The sequence below is a fragment of the Macrobrachium nipponense genome, chromosome 19 (assembly GCF_015104395.2).
Source record: "Macrobrachium nipponense isolate FS-2020 chromosome 19, ASM1510439v2, whole genome shotgun sequence".
Lineage (NCBI taxonomy): Eukaryota > Metazoa > Arthropoda > Malacostraca > Decapoda > Palaemonidae > Macrobrachium > Macrobrachium nipponense.
In genome coordinates, this window is record NC_061088.1 from 64,370,996 (window position 1) to 64,398,014 (window position 27,019).

The 27,019-nt window shown below is 39.3% G+C and overlaps 2 protein-coding genes across 2 annotated transcripts in view; both read left to right on the forward strand.

Annotated features, from left to right (window-relative positions):
* Window positions 1-27,019, forward strand: part of LOC135217567 (cytosolic Fe-S cluster assembly factor nubp1-like) — a 184,004-nt gene that overhangs the window by 59,830 nt on the left and 97,155 nt on the right. The gene's annotated exons all lie outside the window — the stretch shown is intronic.
* LOC135217557 (DEAD-box ATP-dependent RNA helicase CshA-like) lies at window positions 1,358-13,488 on the forward strand. Its single transcript, XM_064253526.1, has 3 exons — window positions 1,358-1,506; window positions 3,481-3,648; window positions 12,662-13,488. The coding sequence occupies exons 2-3, from the start codon at window positions 3,535-3,537 to the stop codon at window positions 13,058-13,060; spliced, it is 513 nt and encodes a 170-aa protein (XP_064109596.1). The 5' UTR covers window positions 1,358-1,506; window positions 3,481-3,534; the 3' UTR covers window positions 13,061-13,488.

Consider the following 27,019-nt stretch of genomic DNA (forward strand, 5'->3'; position numbering starts at 1 on the left):
ACAGCTCTGCCTGTGCTGGCTAGAATAGTTTAGGCCGTCAGCCTCTAATCATAGCCCAGACTATGGAACTGTTTTTTACACAGACTACTACTAGTAGTAGTAGTAGTAACTTTTGATGATGATTTTCTCTTTCAAGAGGTAATAATTTATTATGATACAGTAAACACTTCAAGATGGTTCCTAGCAAATTCTGTAATGAAAGATGTCCAGCAGCTAAGGGTCTTGTTTGTAACTGTTTGACTTCAGCTGCTAACATATTTCCCTTTTATTTGAAAGATGATACTGGCCTGTTTTTAAGGATCATCTTTCTGAGATGCATAATGAGAGTACTTTTCAAGATGACCGTCACCCATGACATGGATAGACATTATCAAGTTGTTACCAGTTCTTAAGGCACTGATGTGGCACGTAGCAATGTAGGATCTCTTCTCGGGAACTTTTAGGTATTACTGAGCAATTGGTAACTCAGATGACAAAGTCATCCAGTAATATTGATGAAACTCTTAGGATATTTACCAACATTTGTGATATTGTAACCATGGACAAGCATTTAGCTGGTAGCAGTTACTTTGTCATAAATTACTTACAATATTTGGTAAAGTTATTTTATGTAGTTGCGACATCTAATTGCATCACAAATGGGAATTGAAGTAGTTCTGCAATGGGCCAATTTTTGTTTTGCTCAGCAAATGCGAGGGATCCAAGGGGCTTTTGCTGGGAGATTAGTGGGCGATACATTTACCAAATCTAAGCGCCTCAGTGGCGTGATCGGTATGGTCTTGACCTGCCACGAGTTCGATTCTCGGGCATTCCATTGAGTTTGTGAGAGATGTGTATTTCTTGTGATAGAAGTTCACTATCAATGTGGTTCGAAAGTCACATAAAGCTGTTGGTCCCATTGCTGAATAACCACTGGTTCCATGCAACGTAAAAACACCATATGAACGGACATTTACCAAGACCCTGGGTGGTTTTTGCTAAATGGTAATTGAGGTTCTTTGGATTGGTCAATTGACTTAGTTGAGGATAACATGCTGAATTCAAATAAGCATTTGCTCTAGTGATCTTTAAGTTTAGTATTTTCAGCGCCAAACTAAAATTGGTACTGAACGAAAAGTGAATGGGTACTGACTGGATGATGAGGCTTCCTTCTCTACCATTGGTAGCCAACTACTACCAATAACCACCTTTTTTTTAAGTTGAATTGCTAGTTTCAGATAGTGCTGAAAATAAATCCCATATGTAAAGACCTCAGGTCTGTATATTAGGAAAAATACGAGTTACTTTAAAAATATGTGGTTTTGAGATGTGGAAAAAGAAATTGATGTAGTTTTAATGTTAATGTGGTAAATAGTAAAGAACAAACTGGTAAATTAAATCAGTATTTATTTTCATTTTTCAGGGTTTTTGAGCCTACTAAAAAGATTCAAAGCGGTTATGTAACATCAAAATCTTCAGGAGAAGGTTTCTATGGTTTGATTGTTGACAGCCTCATATCTGAAGATTGTAAGTACAAGTACTATGTACCGTCATTTTTAATGACTTTCATTTCCAGTACAGTCATACCTCTTAGATCCAGCATTCTGTGGTTTGGCAACTCCCATGGTCCAGAATCTTTTTTTTTAAATCAGCTGCTATTAGTTCTTGACTGGCCATGAGGGTGTCGCCCACACAGTGTTTCAGATTTTGGATTTTTTATTTTTATTTGGAAACAAGTTTGCTCCGTAAATGCAGAAACACAATTTATTTCTAACGAAAACAGTCTGTGAAACAAAAAAATATACTACATACAAAATAACTGAAATTTGTGCAGTCTACTCGTGTTCCATCCAATCTTGTGTATCATGCGATCATTAAAATTTCATCGAAAAACATGATTTCTTCACATTCATCATGTATTGTGCGAGTGTGTTTTCAGTAGATTACACTATGCTAGGCTTTTTTGCCTGTCTCTGTTTTGGTAGATTGAGTTAGCTTTTAACTAATAAATAGACCTAGAAGCCAAAGTTCGTCAGGTTAAATGCAAATCTTCGTACTGAAGATTTTGTGGAGTAAGTACTCTTAACAATTTTTACACTGAGCCATTTCAGCTTTGCATCAGATTGTGAAGCTATATGTAAGGTTTCATGAGTTATTTTTCCTCTGATTATATATATGATTGGGAAAAGGAAAATTCTAGTAGTGATTGGAACCTTGCTCATTAGATTTCATGAGATGATCACCTCGTCTAAGGGTTGGGCCTTTTATGTAAAAGATAGATTTGTGTTCTTGTAGGAGCAAATACCAAATTTTTAAGGTAATTGCAATTAATCTCTACCAATCCTTCAGAGATTCCAGTGTCAATACCATTTAACTACTTTGTCATCTAGTTTCAATGACTTTTACCTTTAGAGTACTCTAATATAAAAGACTTTTGATTTGTTTAAGTACGAAAAGTTAATTTATACTGAATATATTTAGTTGCTATTTATACTGAGTAATACCTTCCTTCCAGTCTCAGTGTCTGGTGGTGGTTTTCAAAAAGTATGAATTAAAGTAAATTATTTTGGTCTAATTGTGATTACATTACCCGTAGAGGTCCTGCTGTATTTGCTCAATTTTAATGGTCAAGTTCATCTTGTGCCTTAACCTGAAAATGTGGCCATTTTTAAATTCTCTGTCAAAACAGTGAGTTTCATATTTTAAATTTCATAAATAAGAAACTCTTAGTATAAGGCAGAATGCCTTCCACCTTTATCTTTTGACTTGCCATCTCTGGTTAAAAGGGACAAGAAAACAGCATTAGAAAGGTGATGAGGGGCTCCTTTAGCCAGGGTCTTTTACCACTTTGCTCATTTTAAGGAGCTATTCATCCCCCCTTTTTTTGTTTGCCCTAATAAGTTATTTAAGAGTACTAATGTAAATTTTTTAATGAAGTTTTGATTTCAAAATTATTATGATTTGCTATTTATTGTAAATGATAACCTTTTACATTGATGTGCAGCACATTCAGTGAGGATTTTTTAAGTTTATATGTAAATGTTGTAAAAGTTAAGCACAAGATGAAGGGTTAAAAAGCTGATAAGTGATTTACATATGTTAAGTGTAATGTACTCAGATGCTTTTATTGTTCTGCACTTTCTGGGATGTTATGTAAGCTTTATTTATATGCCATTAAGGTATTTATGATTTTATATTATAATTTTATGCCACAATATGATTATACTACTACCTGAGTTGAAAGTTCAGTAAGTTTGTGTTAATCTGTTTTTGGAATTATGTTAAATTTTCACTTGTAATGATTTTCATGATTATTGAAAACTAAATGCAAAGACAGTACAACCAAACATTTTTTTTTAAAGAATATGCTTGGCATAGCTTTTAATTATACTGTATCTCTTAAGAAATTTATGTCAGTTGATTAAAGTGAGTTTCATAACTGTATTCATATTTTAGAATTCTCTTAGATCACTCTCCCTCATAAATATTTAATCTTTTCAGTTTCAGAGTCTCTTGTAATAACACTGCCAAAAACTCTGAGGATATAGATCAACCATGGCAACTGATTTGCAAGAAAATGGTACTGTCAAATTGAATGAAGAATATTTAGCTGAGTTGGAAGCAGCAGCTGAAGGGCGGTACACAGAAAGTGATGAAGAATTCATGAAGGTATTCCTTTTTGCTGTAAAAAATTAGAAATTTTTATTCATGCAAATTACAAACCCTTTTGCTGTTATCATTAACTCTCCATAGGGGATTAATGCTGTCACTGTACCTCATGTACTGTCTTTTACTATACCTCCATTCATATTCTCTTTCTTCCATCTTACTTTCCACCCTCTCCAAACAATTGTTCCAACATTATTTTCATCACTGAATGACTTCATAGGTCCCAGTGCTTGGCCTTTGGCCTAAATTTTATATTCCACTTCCAGTTATTGATAACCTGACATGGTTAGGGAGGACAACCAAGTTATGAATAAGGACTTGAAAATAGCACTTTAGTAGTTGTACAATTGATTAGGCATCTCCCATCATGAAAGCTCCTTTTTTCAACTTTTGAATTTGATTTTCCTAATGGCATAGGTATTAAGAATGCTGTTTAGTGATCTCCATTTTCTTTTATTAACTTCACCTTATATTATTATCTTGTATGATTTAACCAGACTCATGAATCATAATCCTGAAGTCTCTCATACGGCCCAATGGATTTGATATTAAATGAAAGGTGAAAATCAAAGCAACAAGAGTTGGAAAGCCTGGTGGGAAGGCAAGAGGGGTGTAAAAGGTGGGAAATAATGCAGCCAAGGGTCAAAGGGATGCTGCAAAAGCCCACTATGGGTAGTAAACTATTTGTGAGGATTTGGTAACTGAGAAGTCAGAATTGGGCTAATTGAAAAATCTAAATTCTTGAAAATTCCGGTGGTGGTGATGGAATTGGGCCAGGATGTCTGTTGTAATATGTGCTCACTCACTCACCTTACTATATGTAGTCTTGTGTCAAATCAAAACTTTATTGCTATTTATATAGTACTTGTGTTTAAATTTAAACACATTTTCTTAAGGGATATTACCTTCATAAAACCTTTAAATGAAATAATGAGATAACAAGAGATAGAGGGAGTAAACAGACATATTTACAGTTGCTTATGGAAACTACAGTTTACATGTAATAGTCAAGTTAACTGAAGACATTTTTATGTGAAAGCGATGTTGTTCATACGCGGAACAAACCTTTGGTCTTAACCATAGGATAATCTTTTTGTGCCAGCTGGAAACCGGTTAAAAACAATCAAAGATTGTAAAGCAAGGAATCTGTGGTCTCTAGCAACTCATGCATATAAGAGGTGGAAGCTGGTTACCAACCAGGCATAGAATTCAGTGACGCATCAGTCTTTCTTTGACTGCCTTGGAGAGTAGTCTCTTGCGCTCTCTTACCCTAGCCGGTTACTTTGTTTGTATGTGATTTCTTTGTTTCAGTGTGTTTGTGTGTGTGTGCCTTGTTTATTATCATGGAGTCCTCCGATTCTTCTAGGCCTCATCAACGCATGTGCTGGGGCATTCAGGGATTTCCGTGCTCCAGGTTTTTGGCTGCTACCATTACAGATCCTTATACTACATGCAGTAGGTGCTGATCTAATTTTTGTAACATTAGTAACCTTTGCTTAGAACATCGTTCCTGGCCTGTGTCACAGTGGAGGGCGTTCTACAAGAAGAGGGAGCATCGTAGAGCATCCACTTTTCTTCTTGGGAGGGTTTTTGCCTCCTCATTTGAATGGTTCAGTATCCTCTTCATCCAGAAGCGTTCCCTCTGTGTCGGTTGTATCGTTGTTTCCTTTCTTTTATTCCATCAATTTGTCGTTGGAAGTATCGGGAGTTGCACAGGATGAGATTATGTTTAATGTAGCCCCCTCTCCTGCGTGATATAATGTCCTTCCCGAGAGGGAGGAGGCTTCGCCTTCTGCTTCCTTTATTTCAAATTCTGAATCAAACAAGATGGCGGCTGTTTTGGCATCTCTAGGCCTATGGGGTGCCCCTTTTTTGGATGGCCTACTCTTGCATTTCTTGGCTGCTCATACCCCCCCACCAGCCAACTTGGCAGTCTCCCCCCACCTTCATGCCTACACTACTTTGGTTCTTGTGTGCTGCCTCCTAGTGGGACGCCTTTGTCATCATTGACACTTGCTGGGTTGCCCTTTATTGCTCCACCAGTGAGGCCATCGCCCAGTGCTACCATTCAAGATGTCTTGACATCACTCCCAGCATCCTCTTAACCTATGGCATCGGCTGTGGTGGCGTCTTTACCTCCCATTTTTGTAATTTTGAATATTTTCCTAGCCTAATCTTTCCTTTTGAACACAAATGTGCAATCTAAACACCTGTTCCCATTCTCTAATCCCAGTATACTCCAGCTCACACCTTTGAACAACACCACAAGACTTACAACCCAAAAACTCTTATCTGACAGAGAGCTCTTTCCTACCAACCAAACAATCCATGCATGTGCCTCCTTCTGCCTCTATTATTGTAAACATTCACAGACGCTGCTGCCATCTTGTCTTCTATGACTTCACAACACAACTTAAATACGTCTTCTATGACGTCACAACACAACCTAATACATCAATAGACACCTTCTAAAATCAACCATATACGTACTGCCCATACATAGGACATCTACCATATTTCGACAATGCAGAAAATAACAATAACAATAACAATAAAAATGGAATCACTCTGACTAAACTGATATATAATATATAGAATCACACTTATCTCTTTCTCCCTCGCCTCAGATTGCTTCCTAACCTAGTCCCCTCTAATTTCCTTTATTCTCCAACTTTTTAATTTCTACATAATTTCTAATATTTTCCTCTGAAACTCCTGCTGTAGTTAATACTTCAGCTACTTGATCGTTTCCTTTTATCCATCTCACCTCCTTTATTTCCCCAGATTCTATGGTTTCCCTTATTGCTGAAATATCTATTTTTAATCTCATACTAGCTACACCAGTACTCTATTTGATGGCAGTCATTAGTGTTTTACCATCAGTATTAACCAACGCTCCTCTTGAAATATGTCAATCCTTCTATAGGCGCCCCAATACTCAGGGCTTCTGCTTCAGAGGTGGATTTTGCCACTCTCCTGGATTTCCTGGACTTCCACCATATGGGACTTCTCCTTTTACCATCTGTCAAGGATATGATATAACTCAGTTGAATATGGCCATCTGCATAGGCTTCCCAATAAATCTTTCTTCTTCCATTTCACTTATTGTAACTTCGCCCATCATGTTCTTAGTTTTTCTCAGAATTTTAATAAGCTTCTTCATATCCTGAGTCGTTCCTTCTTTAAATGCTTTACTTAATTCACTAACATCGTATGATATTTCTGGGATGGTATGTAGCGATACCCAATTCAACTGTCCTACCACTGATCTATACCAGGTTAACTCCTTTTGTTCTAACACTATTACCCGTATATCTTCTAACTTCTGGTTCTCTTATAAAATTTATATAGTACTGCCAGTGATTAAGACAAAATCTATTCTCCTTCTGCTCTACTACTCCTGTATACTTAAACCTTTTACTTTCTTGTTCTCCTTCTTGCAATTTCCCTTTCAATTTCCCAATTGTTTCCTTTAAAAATCCTCCAGTTCCTCCGTAGCAAAAATCATCTACATGTATACACAAAATATCATTTAATTTATTGTCATTTTTGCCAAAAGAATATATACCCTGAGACCTTAGCTCCTGCACCACCGACTCCGCTAGCTTCGCAAAAATCCTCGGGGCTATATTGAGCCCGAAGGGGATTACTTTGAAGGAGAAGGCTTCCTTCCCTAATTTGAAGCCTAGAAACGGACGGAAGTGCCGAGCTATCGGGACATGATAGTAGGCGTCTGTAAGATCTATAGAGGTGGTGACGACCCCATGGGGAAGTAAGGTTCGCACCTGAGAGATGGTCAGCATTTTGAACTTGTCTCAACGAATGTACAAGTTTAAACGGGACAAGTCTAAGATCACCCTTCTCTTGTCGGTGCCTTTTTTCGGAACACTGAACAAGCGTACCTGGAACTAAAGTTTCCTGGTTCTCAACACTGCTCCCTTTTGGAGAAGCTCCTGGGAGTAGTCTACCAACTCCTGTGTTAGTTCTTGATAGGTGTTGGGTGGAGGAGGACCTTCGATCCAACTCCAGCCTAGCCCCTGGATACTATGCTTTTTGCCCAATTGCTGAACCCCCAACGATGACGAAAGTGGTACAGCTGCCTCCTACCTGAGAGTCCTCATTGAGAGGATGAGGGTCTTGTCCCTCTTCCTGTTCTTGAACCTCTAGCTCGGTTGGAGGCTCTGGTTCCTCCATGTTGGCGAAAGGAACCCCTTGCTCTGCCACCCCTCCCAAACCTGTTAAAAGGCTGAAATGCCTGAGACTCAAAGGTTGGGTTAAAGGCAGGTGACATTGTGTACGGTGTTGGAGCTTGTTGGGTAGGAGACGGGGCCAACAGAACCAATTGATGCTGAGGGTCAAAATCACTCCCTAAATAGTGCCAAACAAAAAACCAGTACTTAACTTGGATGGGGAGGCAGATGGACGATCCATAGCTAACAAACACAAGCCAAAAAGGCAGATAAAAACAGAACGCAAAAATAACGTGCAGCTCTCTTAATGGCTATCAAAGGAATGCCGACCCTGACGCTACCTTCGCGGTAGCAGAGAGTGAGCCGTAGCACGGCCCCCCTTTTCTAAGGGGTTTTGATGTGGAAAAGGCTAATTTGAGAGGCTGCTGTGGTAGTGTTTTGCACTCGCCCCAGATTCATACCGACACCCTTTTAGAAAGGGTGAGCGAGTCAGAATATTCTGGCATGTCCAATTTAGCAGTTCTCTGGTATTTTAGCAATAATTTACCTTAGAAATAGCGCTAAAGGAACGTATTTCATGGAGCGACACGGCTGAGCCCAGAATTAGATTTTTCCTACGTCAAAATCCCTTATTAGGTTTCTTGTCTACTTCTCTCACCTTTAAGCTCCTCCACTACTTTCACCACTTTACAATACCATGCTTTTGCTGCGTCCTTGAACCCATAAACAGTTTTCTTCAACTTCCATAATCCACTCCAACTATCTTCTCTAAGTGGCTTTAAATATACTTCTCTTTGTATCTTGTCACCTTGTAAATATGCAGTTTTGACATCCAATGTATAACAATTCCAATCTTTCACTTTTATTATGATCAGACAAAATTTCAGCATTGCATGTGGGAGCGTCATCTCCTCTTCAAACCCTCTAGCTACCAATCTTGCTTTACATATCCTTTCCCCTCCTTTTATCTTTTCAGTTACTATCCATCTTGTAGATATAGCTTTTTGTCCAACATCATTTACCTCCCCATATACCTTGTTTTCTCTCGAACTTTGAAATTCTTTTTATTTAGCTCCCATGCTTCTGTTTTCAAATCCTAGCAGCACCTCTTCATCTTCAGTTTTTTCTACCTGATTATAATCACTCAAGTTAACCCACCCTTTGTCACCTGACTGAGAGTCTTGTACATTGTATGAATCAGCCCATGATTTGCTTGATCTTTTTCCTGCAAGACTTAATATAGTCCATTCTTCTACTTGACCTGTATCATTATTTACAGCTCTAACTCTATTTACCTTTTTGAATTTTGGTATCTTCTATTAACTCACTTTCCCTGTCATCTTCCATTGTTTCCTCTACCACAACTCTTTCTGTAGCTTCTTCTGTGTCTGTATTCCTTCTCCCTCCCACTATTATCTCCTTTCCTTCCTGCCTATATACACTCCCTTCATTTGGGCCATCGGATCTACCTTTCATGACATGTGATTTATGTATTCTAGAAGATATCTTTTCTGTTTCTGGTGGTAGTTTTTGAATCCTAGTAACGTGTATTCTAGCTATTCTCTTAAAGAATCCCCATGTTTAACTACTCTGTTTCCCTGTTACTCCCACTACCTGAGCAGGTCCTCTCCAATTATTTTCATTTTCCCATTATAGAATAACTCATCTCCCACCACTGCTTCTTCAAATTTATGTTCTCTGACATTTTTGTTTAACACTATTCTTATTTTATTACACGACTAATTTTTTATAAATACTTCTCTGGCCTTGTGCATTGCATTCAGTGTGTCCCTTACCATACTCTCTTCCATCCCTTTCTCTGCTTGCAGGACTTGAACTCTCTTCTCCCATTAGATTAGGCCGGGGAGGGTTTTTTCCAAATACGTAGTATACTAATTGGTTAGGAAAGAAAGCTCCATTATTCATTAAGCAGTTCCTAGCACTCACTACCCATTTCAATGCTATGGACCAATCTACTTCCTCATCCTCCATCATCTTTCTTACACTTCCCTTGATCATGCCTGTGGTCTTTTCACATGATCCGTTGCTCCATGGAGATTCCAATGCTGTGGCTAATCTTTAATATTCCATCTTTCTGCCATCCTCCTTATTTTTTTATGTTGAAATTCTCCCCCATTGTCTTACAATATTTTGTAAGGCTCTCCAAATATAGCAAACCAACCATCAAAAAGTGTCTTTGTTATAGTTATCGGTGTCTTATCATTTATCCAAAAAGCCTGACAATACCTCGTTGCCATATCCACCATTACCAAGAACTTTCTTCTATCTCTCCCACATCCATTGCCACAACTTCTTTAAATGTTTTACTCCAAGAAAATCCTACAACTGGTTTAGCTGGATTTCTTTTGTATCTTTTACATACCTCACAATTTCCAATCAGCTTATCTGGTCTGTTAGTAACTTTTTTATTTCCTCCTTTTCTTTCTCTATTAACCCATCACTCTATTGTCCTTTCTCTGTTAGCTTCCAAATTTTATCTCCACTTCCGTCACCGAACTATAACTGTAATTTCTTCATTGTGCTCTTAATTTCCCTCAGACTCTTTCCCTTCCAACCCTCTAGTAATAATTCTTCTACCTTCCTCCTCCTTATAGGTACTCTTAAATTACCCTGTTTGTCTTCTCTTAACTTTACCTTCATTCCCCCTAATACTTCTATTATGACACAATTTAAAAAAAAGATTTATGGTCATACCCATTTTACTCATTGGTTGCTTACCTATTAGCCATGGTATATCATCCTGCAGAATTTATGTCTTCAAATAAAACTTCTCGTTTTTTAATATCACTGGTATTTCCATGACTCCTTTTGACTTATAAGATGTCTCACCAAAATTAAACACTTTATTAGACTCTGTCCTAGTCTTCTTTATGGCCCCAAACAGAATGGTTTCCAGATCTGCTCTTGCTGCTCTTAGATGTACAGAAAAAATACCTACCTGCCACAATCTACTTTGTCAACCTTATGTGGAGAGGTATCATCAGTCGATGGAGTCCCTATCTTTTCACGGATGGAGACCATCAGGTATCTCCTGTGAGTGAGAGGCTTTTCTTGAAGAACAGCGTCTCAGATGGCAGGTTACTCAGAAAGTCCTCTACGTCTGTGTACCAGGGAAAGTGGTCCGTCTACTGTGATTGATGTGGTAGATGGGGTACCTCTCCTTTTGGAACCTCTATTCAACAGATAGCAGATTTCCTGGTTTTTCTCAGAACAGAAAAATACCTTTTTGTTTTAGCCATAAAGGGCTACAGAGCTGCTTTAACTTTAGCTCTACGTATGTAGGATATGGATATACTAACTACATTTTGGGAGTTATCTATGCAGATTAAGAGCTTTGAGCAGTCCTGTACCCCTAGAGTTAATGTCTCCCAGTTGGGATTTGACTTGACTCTTGTACTGACTAGCTTTACTCAAGTCCCCAGTAAGCCATTGCGACAGGTTATGGATAGACTGTTGACCCTGAAGACAGCCATTTTGCTAGATTTAGCTTTGGTAAAAAGGGTCGGTGAATTACATGGTCTGTCTTAAGATGTCAAACATACTAGGGGTTAGATGTATGTAGCTTTAGAATTTTTCCTGGAATTTGTTGCCAAGACAAAATCACTCAATTCATGATGACAGATTTGTCTCCTTTTTTATACCTTCTTTGGGACTTTGTTGACAATGACCCTGACAAAATGTTGCCATGTCCTATCAGAACACTGTGTGCATATCTAAATAGAACTCAACATCTCAGAGCAAAATGTAGACTTTCTGTTAGTACAGGCTGGGTCAAGAAAGAAGCGCCCAAGAATACAATCTTGTTTTGTATACAAGAAACGATAATAAATGTTTGTTTATAATCATCAATTCTTTCACCCAATATCAGGCATGCAAAAGCGCATGACCTTAGACAGCAGAATTCCTCTTTAGCATTCAAGAAAAATTGATCTGTTCATAGAATATTGAATGCTGGTCTGTGGCATTGCCAAACCATGTTCACTTCCTTCTACCTGAAGGATATTGCCCATAGGTCCTTGGGTAATTTTCCTTTGGATCTAGTGGTGGCTGCTCAACAGGTTGTGTAGCTCATCCAGTGCCCCTGGCAGGACAATTTGTATCAAGCCTAAGAGTTTTGTCCAAGGCAAGGTTGATTCAACCCTGAAAGTCATCTAAACAAGAAATAGGGCTAGGCGTACAGGCATGAAAACATTTGGATACCATTGTCCAACATTGTATTTCCTACCCTTTGATTTCTTCTTTGCTAATATTACCAATGTCACTTTCAGATGTTACATCTCCCCAAATTATGTGCACAGTCAATATTTGTCACTTGACTACATCTCATTATGAACATTGATAAAAATGCTTATGAAAAAATGAGGGAACAACAAAATGCACATCCCTCTATTTTAAATAAAGTCACTGGTTGGGTGACTATTGGGTGTGACAAGAGTTACATTTGAGTTACCTATTCTGGATATCGCAACACACTTTTAAGTGTGTCTTAGCTTGCAACTAACTGCAGAAGTTATAAATAGAATAGGATGTGTGTGGAGTGTCACTAGATAGCCTACTGATACTCTGTTACATTGCAGAATGAAGTGGTTAATTGTAAGTTTTATGTTTCATGCAAAAATGGAATCTGAATTTGCCCTTATATTAGAAATAATCACACTAAGTTTCTTAAAGGTGAGATTAGTGGAGAATGTACACTACTGCAAACTTAGACTACCTTTCATTTCAGGTATCTTTTGATCCTAATAAAATTTAAATGAAAGTTATATGGATTTTTTTTACAAGAGTAAATGAACTTGTTTCAGATTTTTAACAGCCCATCACCTAAACCTCCAATACTGCCTAACAATCAATTCAATCGAAATCGACATGGAGGTCGATTTCGAGGTAACAGAAACCGTGGTGGATATCGTGATAACTGGCAAGATAGACAATCAGATGATGGGCAGGGTAGAAGATCAGATGGCTGGCAAGATAGAAGGTCGGATGGCTGGCAAGATAGAAGGTCGGATGGCTGGCAAGATAGAAGGTCGGATGGCTGGCAAGATAGAAGGTCAGATGGCTGGCAAGATAGAAGATCGGATGGCTTTCGTGGCAGATCTGGACATCATGGAGAAGGAAGACATGGAGGGCAGAGGGATGAAAGACAAGGTTATTGGAATTCTAGGAACAATAAAAGAAGTTGGGATGATGATAGGAGGTAATGAAGTAATAAGATGTGAAATTTAAGATTCAGGCATTTTATATGTCACTAATAATACATCCATGAAAGCAAAAATTTATTTTTAAGTATGTGATGTCAAAAATCTCATTCGACTTTCAAATATTTCCCATAATAGTATTAATGCTGTTGTTGGAATTCTTGTATAACTTGATATTTTTTCCCCTATGTTTATTAGTTTTGTAGTTGGGGTTTTTTGAAAACTGAATGTGGAATTAAAAAGTGTTTGAAAAGGCTTTATTGTACAACATGTTATTTAGAGGGAAGATTGTGAATTTTTCAGCTTAAGAAAAAATTTATTTGGGTTATGCATTACATTTCATTATTTACCAAGGTAAAAATGCAAAAGTCACTATTGCATTTTTCATTCCTGTTTGATATAATGTACTTTGAATAAAAAACACTAGTTTATCTCAATTTGTATGATTTATTTTCCCCACATAAAATTATAGCAGTTCTTTTTGGTTTGTGATATATAAAGTAGACATTTTCTTCTAAGTGCTATAATTTCTAAAAAAAACATTTATTTAGGAACATTTTTGGAATCTATTGTTGAAAATTGTGACAAGGTGGTTAACTGGAGGTAGGCAGGAGTGTGTGGAAAAACACTTAATAACTTGCAGCATCAGGGACTCTTTGGGTGGCAGAGAAGGCATTATGATAAAAGGCTCTGGTTTTTGTATACCCTGGAAGAATACAGTCTGAGATTTGAAGTGACAAACACTTGGTTGATTACTTAGTAAATCAGACTGAGGGGTGTTCCTTCCTTTTTGTTGATGTTTGCCAGTTTGGTTGTGCTGTCACTCATCAACACTATAGAGTGACACCTTGCATGATTTTGGAATACTTGCAGGGTTATGAGTGTTCCTTGTATTTCCAAAATGCCTAATGTGTAGATGAGGTTTGTCTTTTGCCCCTAAACCTGGAGGTGTGGAATTCAAGGGAACTCCCACTACGAGGGACTTGTCATCTTTACCCAATAAGTTGTACCAAGCCACCATACCAAACTTTCACAAATCAAATACATAAAATTAACAAGCAAGGTCTTCCCTCATTTCCCAGCTTATTGGCATAAGCTAGAGGGGATGGGGGTTGCTTGAGGCTGACCAATGCTGCTTCAGTTGCCACTGAAGCAAGAGTTGAAGGTGTCTGTGTTGCACAACCTTCTCCAAGGTGACCGAGGATGACACTGGCCTACGATAAATTGGTTTTTCCTGTAAAAATTGTAACTACTTTCACCTCGCTGAGCCTCCTGACATGAGAATCTGACAGACACTCTGCTGCAATATCTATCAGTGTGCCTGTATTTGCCTTTTTCTTGGACATGTGCTCCAACTTCTCCCAGTTAACTGCATTCTACAGGAAGGACAGGAAGACATTCTAGCATGCCCTGGCGAGTGCTTTCAGAACCATGGACACATGATTGACTTCACAGCACCAACCACTGAACCATTAGCTGAGATTAACCTTTAACCACTTGAAATCATGATCCTCATTCCCATAGACACTATGATAGGCTGAAACCAAGCTAGCAGAGGCTACACCCTGTGTATGGAGGTTACCATAATGCCCCAGTGATGCTGTAATGCAGCAACCTTTGTGTGTAAACCCTCTCCTTGCATATGCATGATCTGAGGATCATATATGTATACACCAAGTGTTCTTGGTTCTAAACTAACCAGGTATCATCCAAGGGTCTGTATGATCACCTGCATACAGATTGTAACAAATTCCAGGATTATCATACTCGTACAAGCATGACAAGACTGTGGGGCAGTCCTCTGGTCTGCATGCTCAGGAACCTACATCATTCCTACCTCCAGCAGATGTCTCACCTGATGGTGACATTGTTGCTGACCTTTGGAAGGCTCTTATGAGATCTTGTGTGACTTCATGTAAGAAGATTTCTTATACCTCTCATTTCCGTGAGAGGGAGAAGGGGCAAAAGAAGACCTTACTTCATCTGAGTCTTGCTCTTTTCAACAACAGCAGAACCAGTTAAGGCAGGAACTGCAGGAGACAGGTATGCAACCTGTTTCCTACATATAAGATGACTGCTACAGGAGGCTTAATAGTGCTGAGCTCCTACCAGGGATGGGAGGAGGAGCAGCAGCAACAACGGAAGAGCCCTTAGTTCTAGCCAAGTAATCCCAAAGGTGGAGAATGATGGGCTTGGTGGAACACCGCAAGAAGGCCACATATTTTGCAGGACTCCAACAAAGCTGGAATCCTGAAGCAGGGGAAGTGCAGTGGCAAACCACAAACTTACACTGCAATCTCACCTGAAGAGCTGGGTCTACACACTAAAGTCACCTCTGCTGGAGAGTGCAGGCAGGTTGTCTATCCTCATGCGCTTATTCCCTTGGGCAGCTAGAGGGAAATGAGGTGGGGGGTGTAGTCTGGAAGGAAGGTGCCATAATTTAACATTACTGAAGGAAAAATAGTCTTCTTCGAAGAAACCAATTAAAATTTTTTGGCCTTCCTAAGGTGCTGCCAAACTAATCTACTGTGCAGGAAACCAGCCAGTACACTTTACAGGACACATTACTTCAGTACAACAAAACTGATTATGGTAATACCTAGGACATGATATGGCCAAACACTATGTTACTCTTTTGTTGTTCACTGTTCTTGGTCAAAACCATTTTGAACAAAAAACAAACACACCATACATACAGTAAAACAATGAAAGATGTTTTAACTCAGCAGTTAGTCTGAGCTCAGTAAAATGTGTTAACTCAACCACAGAGTAATGTGTCCTGAGAAAAATTACTTGCACCCAATAGGTTAGTGGGTCACTTATCCCCATGGGCTTGCCTTCAGCAATATCCCAGCATATCCACTACTCTTGTGGCAATAGTTTTTCAAGAATTTTTAATCCAAGGTAAAGTCACAGGTTATCAACCGTTTTCTTCATTCTGGATATCCATTAGGGTTTGGCAATAAAGAACAGGAAGCACACAAACTTATATATATTATCTCTTGTGGATCTAAGGTGACTTACCTAATTATGTTGAGTCTGGTTGCAGGATTATTGAGTCTTCCCCTTTTCAGGAATACTGCTTCTAATATAAACTCGAGACTTCTTTGAAAGATGCATACATTTCTTATTAATGATGTAAACACCTTTTGGATGCCATGTAACTTGAGAAAGGAGTAAGGGTCTGCCTTTTTAATGAGATACACTAAAATAATTCTTTAGTTTGTTTGTGCTAGGGTGTAGGAAAAACGGAACCATCTACGATGTTTGCCATGAATGACATCTAGGGTATTTAGTGCTTTAACTGGGCATAATGTTTCACCCAAAATACAGAGTTCCCTTGTCAGAGAAAGGGATTTCCTTTTAAAAGGTCCTTATTCTTGGCCAGGAACGATAGGCCAGGAGACGACAGTATATGACAAGTCGATGTGAAAGATGAAACATTGTCCATGTCTAAGACAGTTCATTATGCTAAACTGAGCTCCTGATACCAAACCGGTCAAGAAGACTGCCTTTTGGAGGGTATGAGTTGTCCTTTAGTTATTTTGGGCTCAATGAATTGTCGGAATTCATGACCAGATAATGGAAAGCCTCCAGGACCTGGCTTTTGCAGTACAAAAGACTGAAGAAGGGTATTACCAATTTCCATATGAGAATAAATTCCAAAACTATAAAGGTTCCAACAGTGCTGCCTACCTTTTATGTTAAAGATTGTTATAATAGCAAGGCACTTGACCCTAAAAGATATATAATAAATTGTAAAACTATCTCAACAGATTTCAACTTTGCTCTCAGCATGGAGGTAATCTAACCACAGTTTGCATATGGACTGGTATATTGGATAAATAAAGTTCAGTTTTGGCACTAGGTCATGGTTCAGAAAGGAAGATATGTAGGCAACTCCCCCCTCCTTTTGTCTGGGATAGAACAGCAGATGGTAATGAAATCTATTCTCACCCATTTCTGAAGGAGAAAGGAACCAATGACTTCTCGGCTAATTAGGGGACTTGAGGTAAGTGGTTTCATTGAAAGCTAGAGTATATTGTTCAAAGCCTTTGAAATCTGGGACAATGGAGAAAAGAAGTATACCGTCCTCCATTTGATCCAGTCTTGTAGGAATGTATCTCTTACTATTGCCTGAATCTCCAGATTCAGAGACACATTGGAAGTTGATGGTTCTCACATGTGGCAAACAAGCGCCTCAGTGGCGTGGTCAGTATGGTGTTGGCATACCACCTCTGTGGCCGCGAGTTCGATTCTCGCACATTCCATTGAAGTGTGAAAGATGTGTATTTCTGGTGAGAGAAGTTCACTCTCGACGTTTGTTTGGGAGGTCCAAGTTAAAAAACTGTGGGGTCCCGTTGCTGAATAACCACTGGTTCCATGCAACGTAAAAACACCATACAAACAAACGTGTGCTAAACAATTCCATTTCTGGATGTGGAAGCATGTTGGCAATTGCTGACTTAAGAGGGGCTGAGCATAAGCCCAACCTCTTTATATAAAACACTGCAGTCATACTGTCTAGGACTGACAAATGTGGGTCACTTTTGAAGGTTTCAATTTTCTGCGATGGAAAGTTGCCAACAGCTCCAAGAAGCTGATATGACACTTCCTCAGAACAGGTGACCATCTTTCCGCTACCTGACGATCCTCCCAGTGGCCTCCGCAACCTGTCAAGGAGGCATCTGTATGTATTATCACTTATATGGGTTGTCGGGTCAGGTTGACCTGTTTGCTAGAGACCCTTTCCAGGTCCTCAGATGGAGTATCTTTCCAAACTCAGATGAAGGTGATTACAAAGTCTTTTTTTTTTTTCCTTTGGACGTTGAGGAAAAATCAGACTTTACATCCTACAGTTGCAGTCTCAGGAATAGATTTACCACAGACACAAACTGTAATGAGGCCAGACTTCATTTCAACTGTCAGCTGGAAAGGCTAGCTTTCAAGGAATCTTGTCAGGGCCTTTATTCTGGTTTGAGTACTGTTGGAAAGTAACATCCAGCCCACCAAAGCCCCAGCCTCAGAAAAACGTCTCCTGAATGTAAGGCGGGACTTGTTCCTATTTATTAGGAAAACTTTTGACTGGAGTCTGTCGACTACCACTCTCAAGGTTTTATCAGCACTCTTCTTTGGTTCTCCCCAGGTTAGGCAATCATCTAGATAGGCCACCAGTTAAATTCCTTCTATCTGGAGCTCCCATAAAATAAATAAGTACAGCATATAAAAAATTTATGCAAATAAAGTGTGTTCAAACTTGACAGGTTGAGGATCATCCTTCGTTCGGAGGAATCCTTCTTGAGGACATTGAAGAGGGGTGGCAAATAAATATTGCTTTCTCTATGGCCCCTTTTTTAAGAGGGGCCTAGTTTTCTGGAAAAAAAAAACTTGAGAGGAGGGGGAGGGTGAGACCATCACTACCGTACCTCACTGAAAATTGTGGTGTCCTCAAGGGGAGGACTTCCATTGCATGTGATGCTGAAGATGACGACCTTGACCATTCAAGTCCTACTGGGCTCCATCTCTTCCCTTGCCTTCAATATGCAGTCCAGGAGTTGATTTTCCTTTTCCCTGTTGGAGCATCTGTTATTGTTTCCTTCTGTTGTTGGATTGGGGATCCTTATTAGTGACTGGAGGCTTGTATGGCTCTGATTCATAGTGAGCTTTCTTAGGCTTAAGAAGAGGAAACTGAAGAGTAGTCTTTCCCAGATTTCCCTTTTCTAAGAACAGTACTATACTGTATATTATGCAATTTTGTTGCCAGGCTTGTTTAATAAGTTGTGTGGCAACAGATTCTTCAAACAGGTCCCAACAGAAGGGGGAGGAATGTAATAGGGCTGTTACATTGGAGAGAAAAATGTTGCGACACCACCAATGCTTCCTTTCAAGCCTTAATACAAACACCTTAGAAAGTTACTGAGTGTTCCCTGCATAAGTGTTTTGGCTACTGCAGTGAACATTGTTCTGGAAGACTCTGGGAGCAGTTCTCTAAAATTTTTGTTGTGCTATATTCTCCTTTAAACTGTGAAAGGTTGCTTCAATGGCTTTCATTGCTATATCAATGGGCAGTATAACCATCTCCTTCAATGGTTTCTGAATTCCTATTGAAAGAGGGACAAAGTGCCATTCAGTATGTATTGGGAAAGGCTGCTCTGTCCAGAAATAAATGCTCAACCTCAATCATAGTTTTTCTTTCATTAATGAGGTATTTTCCATCTGGTGAAAGGATGTACTGTCGGCCAAAAAACTCGTGGCAGAGTTTCATAATTTTTCGCTCACCTGCCTGACACACGATTCATGCCTTATTTATCTATTTTTCTTTTCAAAGGTGGAAGAAATCATGCGTAATAACGTTAAAAACAGTCACTGATATCTTTAGAACATTGTTATGTTATGGTGTAAAACTATTTTCCATGCAGCAAAATTGATGTGAACGAAACGAAATGATAAAAAACGTCATATTACAACCACTGATATACATTACCAAATAGATAGGAGACACCTATCACTAGTAGTATCGCATAAACATAGTCCTTAAATTATCATTTCAATATTAAGTTGAAGGTAGTTGAACTATTCCATTTGTTAAATTTTACAGAAAACATTGGAATCTCACAAAATGCTATCAAATTTAAAAACAAAAAGAAAAAAAACGATATCTTAACAGTGTGATCCAGGCGACCTCAATCTATTGCTTTTGATGTTATGTGCACGGGAATCTAATGTCAATGTGTCATTTATCGGTCTAAGAAACATCCCTCGATGAGCGAGAGACAATTATTGCACTGCATTCGGTGCAAGTTCCTGTTGGAGAGATATCAAGAAAGCTTAACAAACCGGAGAGAATCATACATAGATGAATAAAATTGTTTAAAGAACGGCAAAATTTAGAACATGGGCCTAGAGGTGGAATACCTCGAAGCACCACATGAGAGCAAGACAATACAGTAGTGTAAATGTTGCTGAGCAACATTCATTTGTGAACTTTGAATTCTAGTGCCTCGTCACGACATTGCTGAACCAGGAATCATAACTAGCTCTACGCTTATGACTGGTGTCTGATGAATACTTTAGATGGAGAGGAAGAGATTTTTAAATCTACACTTGAAGTCTTTGATAGTTGTCTAATGAATAAGTCTAATGAATAAGCAAACTTATCTTTGATGGATGAGAGATTCAGTTAGGCTTACTCTTTTTGTTTTGTTTTTTATCGGTGGCCAGTGAATACCACAGATAGGGAGGGAAACTGTTTCAATGATGCATGCATTTTTTTCTTCAAAACCTAGAGAATACATTTTATTGGGAGATACTTTATTAACATCAGCCTAATCCTTCCATCACTCCTATACGCCACCTCCGCTCTCTTCTACATCTCAGGCGACTAGATCCGACTTCCTTACTACGAACTCCATCTCGTGAAAGCATCACCTATGATAACGGTTATTTTAAAATTCCCCGCACCGACAACGGACGCCTTAAAATGCATGTTTATAAAATATTTTCTGTTCAAAGAAACTTTATCTTTCATTCCACAAAATATGTGCATACACTCGTGTTACACCCTGTAGCCGTCAAAGAGCAACCTTTGATTAAAGCATAGTGGTTTTTTCTTGAAAAAAAAAAAAAAAAAAACATGAAATAGCCTTAAACGAGAACGTCACCTTTCATATTTCATATCCTTTCAGCATATATATATAAGCTTATGTAGCAGGTCTAGTAGGTATACACGTGAAACTAATTTGAATTAATTTCTATTTAGAAGAAATGAATAGCTACAGAAAGATCAACCTAAGAAAGCTTTAAGGAAAGTAAGCCTTTCTTGATGTATTCGTCAGTTTTGACTCCCACAGCTTTCCAAGGTGTCCAATTGAAAGAGGATGATATGCAAGGAATTCAATAGAAAATAAGACTGAATTATATTAGTTTGATTTTTTTATGATTGCATTTTGACTTTGAATAGCTAGGTCTGAGTTAATTATGTTAAGCAATTATGAAAAGGATAAGAAGAAAGGCAAACATGGCTAATAAAAACAAGAATAATGGGAATAGTCAAATATAGCAGATATATTATACTAATATTATATATATATATATATATAGATATATATATATATATATATATATATATATATATATATATATAAGGATTTTGACATAGGAAAAATCTATTTTCTGGGCGAGGAAGCCATGTCGCCCAGTGAAATATGTCTGCTTTAGCACTATTTCTAGTAAAATATTGCTATAATACCAGAGAACTGCTAAATTGGACATGTCAGAAGTTCTGGCTTGCTCACCTATATAAAAGGTGTCGGTATAAAACTGGGGCGAGTGTTAAAGCTAAAGCAGACATATTTCACGGGAGCGACACGGCTGAGCCCAGAAATATATATAATATATATATATATATATATATATATATATATATATATATATATATATATATGTATGTAATGATTATAAGACATAAACCTCATTATTAATTTGGTAAACGTGTAACTCGAGCGTCAAGGCAAACAACAAACAAACCTCTCTCTCTCTCTCTCTCTCTCGCTCTCTTCTCTCTCTCTCTCTCTCTCTCTTCTCTCTCTCTCTCTCTTCTTCACCTCTTTCTCTCCACTCTAACAGGTAACCAAAATGAGAGAGTTGCATCATAAAATAAACATTTATTAAGTAACAAAAGATAATGATCCAAGTCTTACTGACTAACTCAAAAAACCCCAACAGTAAAATGTCTGAATAGTAATTAGTCACCAAAAGTCTATTTCCCCCATCGGGACTCCCTCTCGGTCCCCCCATTGCCAGAACCGTCTGTTTCAAAGACACAGAACACATCCCATAAGTACACACACAAGTTTAACAATCAGAGATTAAAGATTGAATATCCTCACAAAAATGTCAAATAGATAACAAGCCACTCTTTGGCTAAACAGTTCAAACTCACCCAAGCAGCCGGACTATTTCGCACACTTAATAAAAAACCACTTCGGAGAGCACCACGGCATCTTGTCTTCCTTCCAAAGACGCCTCTATCAAAATCCCCCATAGACTTGGGTATCCAACATTTTCAATAGAAGAGGCGCACATGCACATACGAACGCACACTTCGTTAGCGCCTCACAATTACTGGCTGCAACCAGTTTCACAAAGGCACTTTGAGAAGAGTTCATGAACTGAGTACATTGACTTGTCTAACTATGCAGTTTTATGTCACGCCACCCACAGAAACCATTGATCAGCTTCCTGGGTCATTGCTTCTCCACATTCCAATAGGTCACAACGAACATATTGGCAATATATTATTAATCAAAAACCCTAGGCCTTTCATATATATATATATATATATATATATATATATATATATATATATATATATATATATATATATATATATATATATATTCATTAATATTACGTATCCGAGAGAGTATGCTGCTGAAAACAGACCTAGGCTAATCATGTGGAAAATCAGAAGTCAAATTTGTAGGCCCATTACATGTGTCATGCAAATTATTTTATTGATTAAAGGACAAAATTAGTTTAACTAAACATCGTTTTCAAAGAATGTTAACGCCTTGATGTATTATTTATCGGCTGTAGGAGACGAAATGACAACACCCCAGTGCAGTACGATATTGAGTCAAGATTCGAGCGGCAGCAAAGCCAACTTCAAAATCTTCAGTATGCTGTCACGAAGCTAGAGTTGAGAATAAAATTAGAAATCGTGGACCCATCGGTATATATTTTCCTTACTTTGCAAAATAATTATCTTTAATACGTTGAATAAGTTTTACTCAGTTCTAATGTAATTTATTTCAAGTATAGCACCTTTGAAAGGAAATGTTATTTATTGTTAAGTAAATAATTTGGCACCTGCATATGGCAATATTTTCATAACGAACAATGAATTAAGAAACTACGCCAATTCTTCATTGGCCGTCTGTACATTGAGGCATCTCACCAAGGTTATCAGCATCATTCTTTGGGTCAGATATTGGTGCCTGTACTAAATTCTGATCTGAGGTTTTATAGTATGATCTGGTCATAGTACTGTTACCAGTCAGGGCTCTTGGAGTGGTAGGCTGTCTCTTACTACCCCTTGTAATTTCATCAGGGATCTAAACAAATGATTCAACTTTTTTTGGGGCTTGGGCTTTTTTATTACTTTGGTTCAATGACCTAAGTTTCTGATGACAAACCAATCTCTGCCTGGACAAATTGTGCAGCCTCTCTATCCTCTAGTTTAAAGGATGATAAATTTTCATACACTGTAACCAGTTCCATAAACAGCAAAGACCTTGGGAACTTTGATACTGTTTATGATTTCCTCCCGGAATTCTGAATGTACAGCAGCAAGCAGAATTTCCCTATCAAGGTGCACCTTATCAGGATCCCTTTCAATATCCGATTGCTGCTGCTGCATGGGAGAGGCAATAACTCTCATCTGAAGTATCTCTCGCATGTATAGATGAAGACTGTTCCCTTGATCTTCAGGATTCAGAAGGGAAACTTCAGTTGCTATATATCCACTTCATGTCAGGTATAAGTGACCTCTCTCCCAAGGAAATCCTCTTCCTCTCCAAGGCAGGAATTGAAATGGGAGTTCCTAAAATTCACTGCTTTTAAAGTAACAGCACTCTTGTCCCAAATATGGATTCTGATTGGAGAGTGACGGAAACACACAATGCTAGTTGTTCTGGATTGATTTAATCCCCTTCTGTAATCCAATGAAACTTACAACTATAGAAACAGCTTAAATGAGCTCCACCTAATATAAAAAATGATATTGTTAAACTACAATAAAGTTTTGTACATACTTACCTGGCAGATATATACTTAGCTATAGTCTCCGACGTTCCGACAGAATTTCAAATCTTGCGGCACACGCGACAGGTAGGTCAGGTGGTCTACCTTACCCGCCGCTCGGTGGCGGTGTGTATAAACCAATCTATCTCTCCAGCCAGTTTTATTTCTTTCACCTGTCTCCTGAGGGGAGGCTGGGTGGGCCCATTAGACGTATATACCTGCCAGGTAAGTATGTACAAAACTTTATTGTAGTTTAACAATATCATTTTTGTACATGAACTTCCCTGCCAGATATATACTTAGCTGATTGGCACCCTTGGTGGAGGGTAAGAGACAGCTAAAGTAATAAGGAGAGATAAGAAACAACTGATGTTGTAGGATATAAATAACCTTGGTTCTTACCTGTTCAGGCAGAAGACTTCATTGATACTGTCTCTGAGTCTGCGTTGCCTGGAGAGCTACAGCTAGGACGTGACCTGATGCTGAAAGACTCTCGGATCTACCACTGGGATATATGATCCCTTTGTGTGGTAGAATCCAAGTCGGAATCCTGTTAAAATGGAGTTCGTCCCTATCTTAACAGGTCCTAACCACTACTACTGCAAGGAGCCACACTCATCAGACCACCTAACCAAACTACTAAAGATTAGTATTACGACCTAAAGAGATGCCTTCATGCATCCTCTTTAAGGCACCAACAACAACAAATACAAGGGGAAAAATTTTTACTACTAAACAGGATGAGTTCTAGCTCCCTGCCCCAGCGCTGAATCCGCAGATACGTACGGGCCCAAGGCGAAGCATTGTTTTTCGTAAGTGATTCTCACATCACGTAAGTAGTGGTTCGGGAACACTGACTGACATCTCCAGAATGTTGTCTCCATCAGATTTTCGCACGGACATATTCTTGTTGAAAGCAAGAGAAGTTGCTATGGCTCTTACTTCGTGTGCTTTCACTTTAAGAAGCCTAAGATGTTCTTCTCTGCAGGATCCGTGTGCTTCTTTGATGAGGCTTCTCAAGAAGAAGGACAATGCGTTCTTCGACAATGGACGAGTAGGGTCTTTTACTGAACACCACAGGACCTCTCGGTTGGCTTTCAGTTGCTCTTTTCTTCTAAGGTAGTATTTCACCATTCTCACTGGGCAAAGAGTTCTCTCGGGTTCTTCTCCTACCAAAGAAGATAACCCACGAATCTCGAAGTTCTTGGGCCATGGACTTGATGGGTTTTCAATTCTTTGCAAGAAAACCAGGAAGGAAAGAGCAAATGAGAGAGTCCTCCTTAAAACCCACATTACCATCAATCGCCTGAAGCTCACTCACTCTTCTGGTTAGGTCTCTGAATGAGGCTGAATTAGGGGGTTCAAACCTAGAGGACCCAAGGAATTGAAGGACTACATCCAAATTCCAGCTAGGTGTCTTAGGAGACTGCATTTTCGTTGTATCAAAAGACCTAATAAGGTCCTGTAGGTCCTTATCTTCCGATAAGTTGAGGCCCCTGTGCCTGAAGACATTCGCCAACATACTACGATAGCCTTTAATCGTCGAAACGACTAAGCCACATTCTTGTCTTAAGAATAAAAAGAAGTCTGCAATCTGATTCACAGAGGTACTGGAAGAGGAAAACGTTATTCCTCTTGCACCATCTTCTGAAGACAATCCCACTTCGACTGGTATACTCGTAAGATGGAAGACCTCCTCGCGCTAGCGATTGCCTTAGCAGCTGCTGACGAAAGCCTTTCGCTCTGACCAGTTTCTGGACAGTCTGAAGCCAGTCAGACTGAGAGCGGGGAGGTTTTTGTGGTACCTGTCGAAGTGGGGCTGTCTGAGTAGATCGCTCCTTAGAGGAAGCGATCTTGGAAAATCCACATAGCCATTCCAGCACCTCTGTGAACCAATCTTGTGCTGGCCAAAAGGGAGCTATCAAGTCATCCTCGCGGAATCTGACTCTGCGAACTTTTTTAAAGTCAACCCCAGAATCTTGAAGGGGGGAAACGCGTATACGTCGAGTCCTTTCCAATCGAGTAGGAGAGCGTCTATCCCTATTGCTCTTGGATCTGAGATGGGCGAGCAATACAGATCCAGTCTTTTGTTCTTTGAAGTTGCAAACAGGTCTAAGAGAGGCCTGCCCCACAACTTCCAAAGGCTCTGGCAAACATCTTGGTGCAGAGTCCACTCTGTGGGAAGGACCTGATCTTTCCTGCTGAGGAGATCTGCCCTTACATTCCTTTCTCCCTGTACGAATCTGGGTGAGAAGTTTGTATCCCCCTTTCTTCTGTCCACAGAAGATCTCTTGCTGTTTCGTACAGAGAGAAGGAATGCGTCCCCCCCTGTTTCCTATGTATGCCAGAGCCGTGGTGTTGTCCGAGTTTATTTGCACAACTGCTCCTGTCACAATCTGACTCGAACTCCTCAGAGCAGCCACACGGCTATTAGTTCTTTCCTGTTGATGTGCCAGGAAGACTGGTCCCCCACCCAGGTTCCTGACACCTCCTTGGTTCCCAGAGTCGCCCCCCAACCTGTTTCCGACGCATCGGAGAACAACACCAGGCTGGGGTTCTGGATTGAAGAGACAGTCCCTGCGAGAACTTGTTGGATCCACCCACCATGCTAACTCCTTCTTGATTTGATGAGAAATTGACAGGAGAGAACTTCAAAATCCTGAGAAGGACGACTCCCAATTCCGATGAAGAAAAAGATTGGAGCGTCTCAGGTGCAACCTTCCTAGGGAAACAAATTGCTCCAGTGAGGAGAGCGTCCCCAGCAGACTCATCCACTCCCTCACTGTGCATACTTCTTTCCTTAAGAAGGTTGTTACTTTTTGAGTCCCCGGGCTATCCTCTCCTGTGACGGAAAAGCCCGAAAACTCAGAGAGTTCATCTGGATCCCCAGATAAACGCACTCTTGAGCGGGAATCAGACTTGACTTCTGCAGATTGACCAGAAAGTCCTAAGGAATAAGTCAAATCCAGGGTTTTCTTCAAGTCCTTCAGACAACAATCTCTGGAATTGGCCCTTATAAGCCAATCGTCGAGGTAGAGCGAAATCCTCACCCTTCTAGGTGAAGCCATTGTGCTACATTCCTCATGATGGCCGTAAAGACTTGGGGGCCGTGGAGAGGCCAAAGCACAGGGCCCTGAATTGGAAGATTCCTCCCCCCAT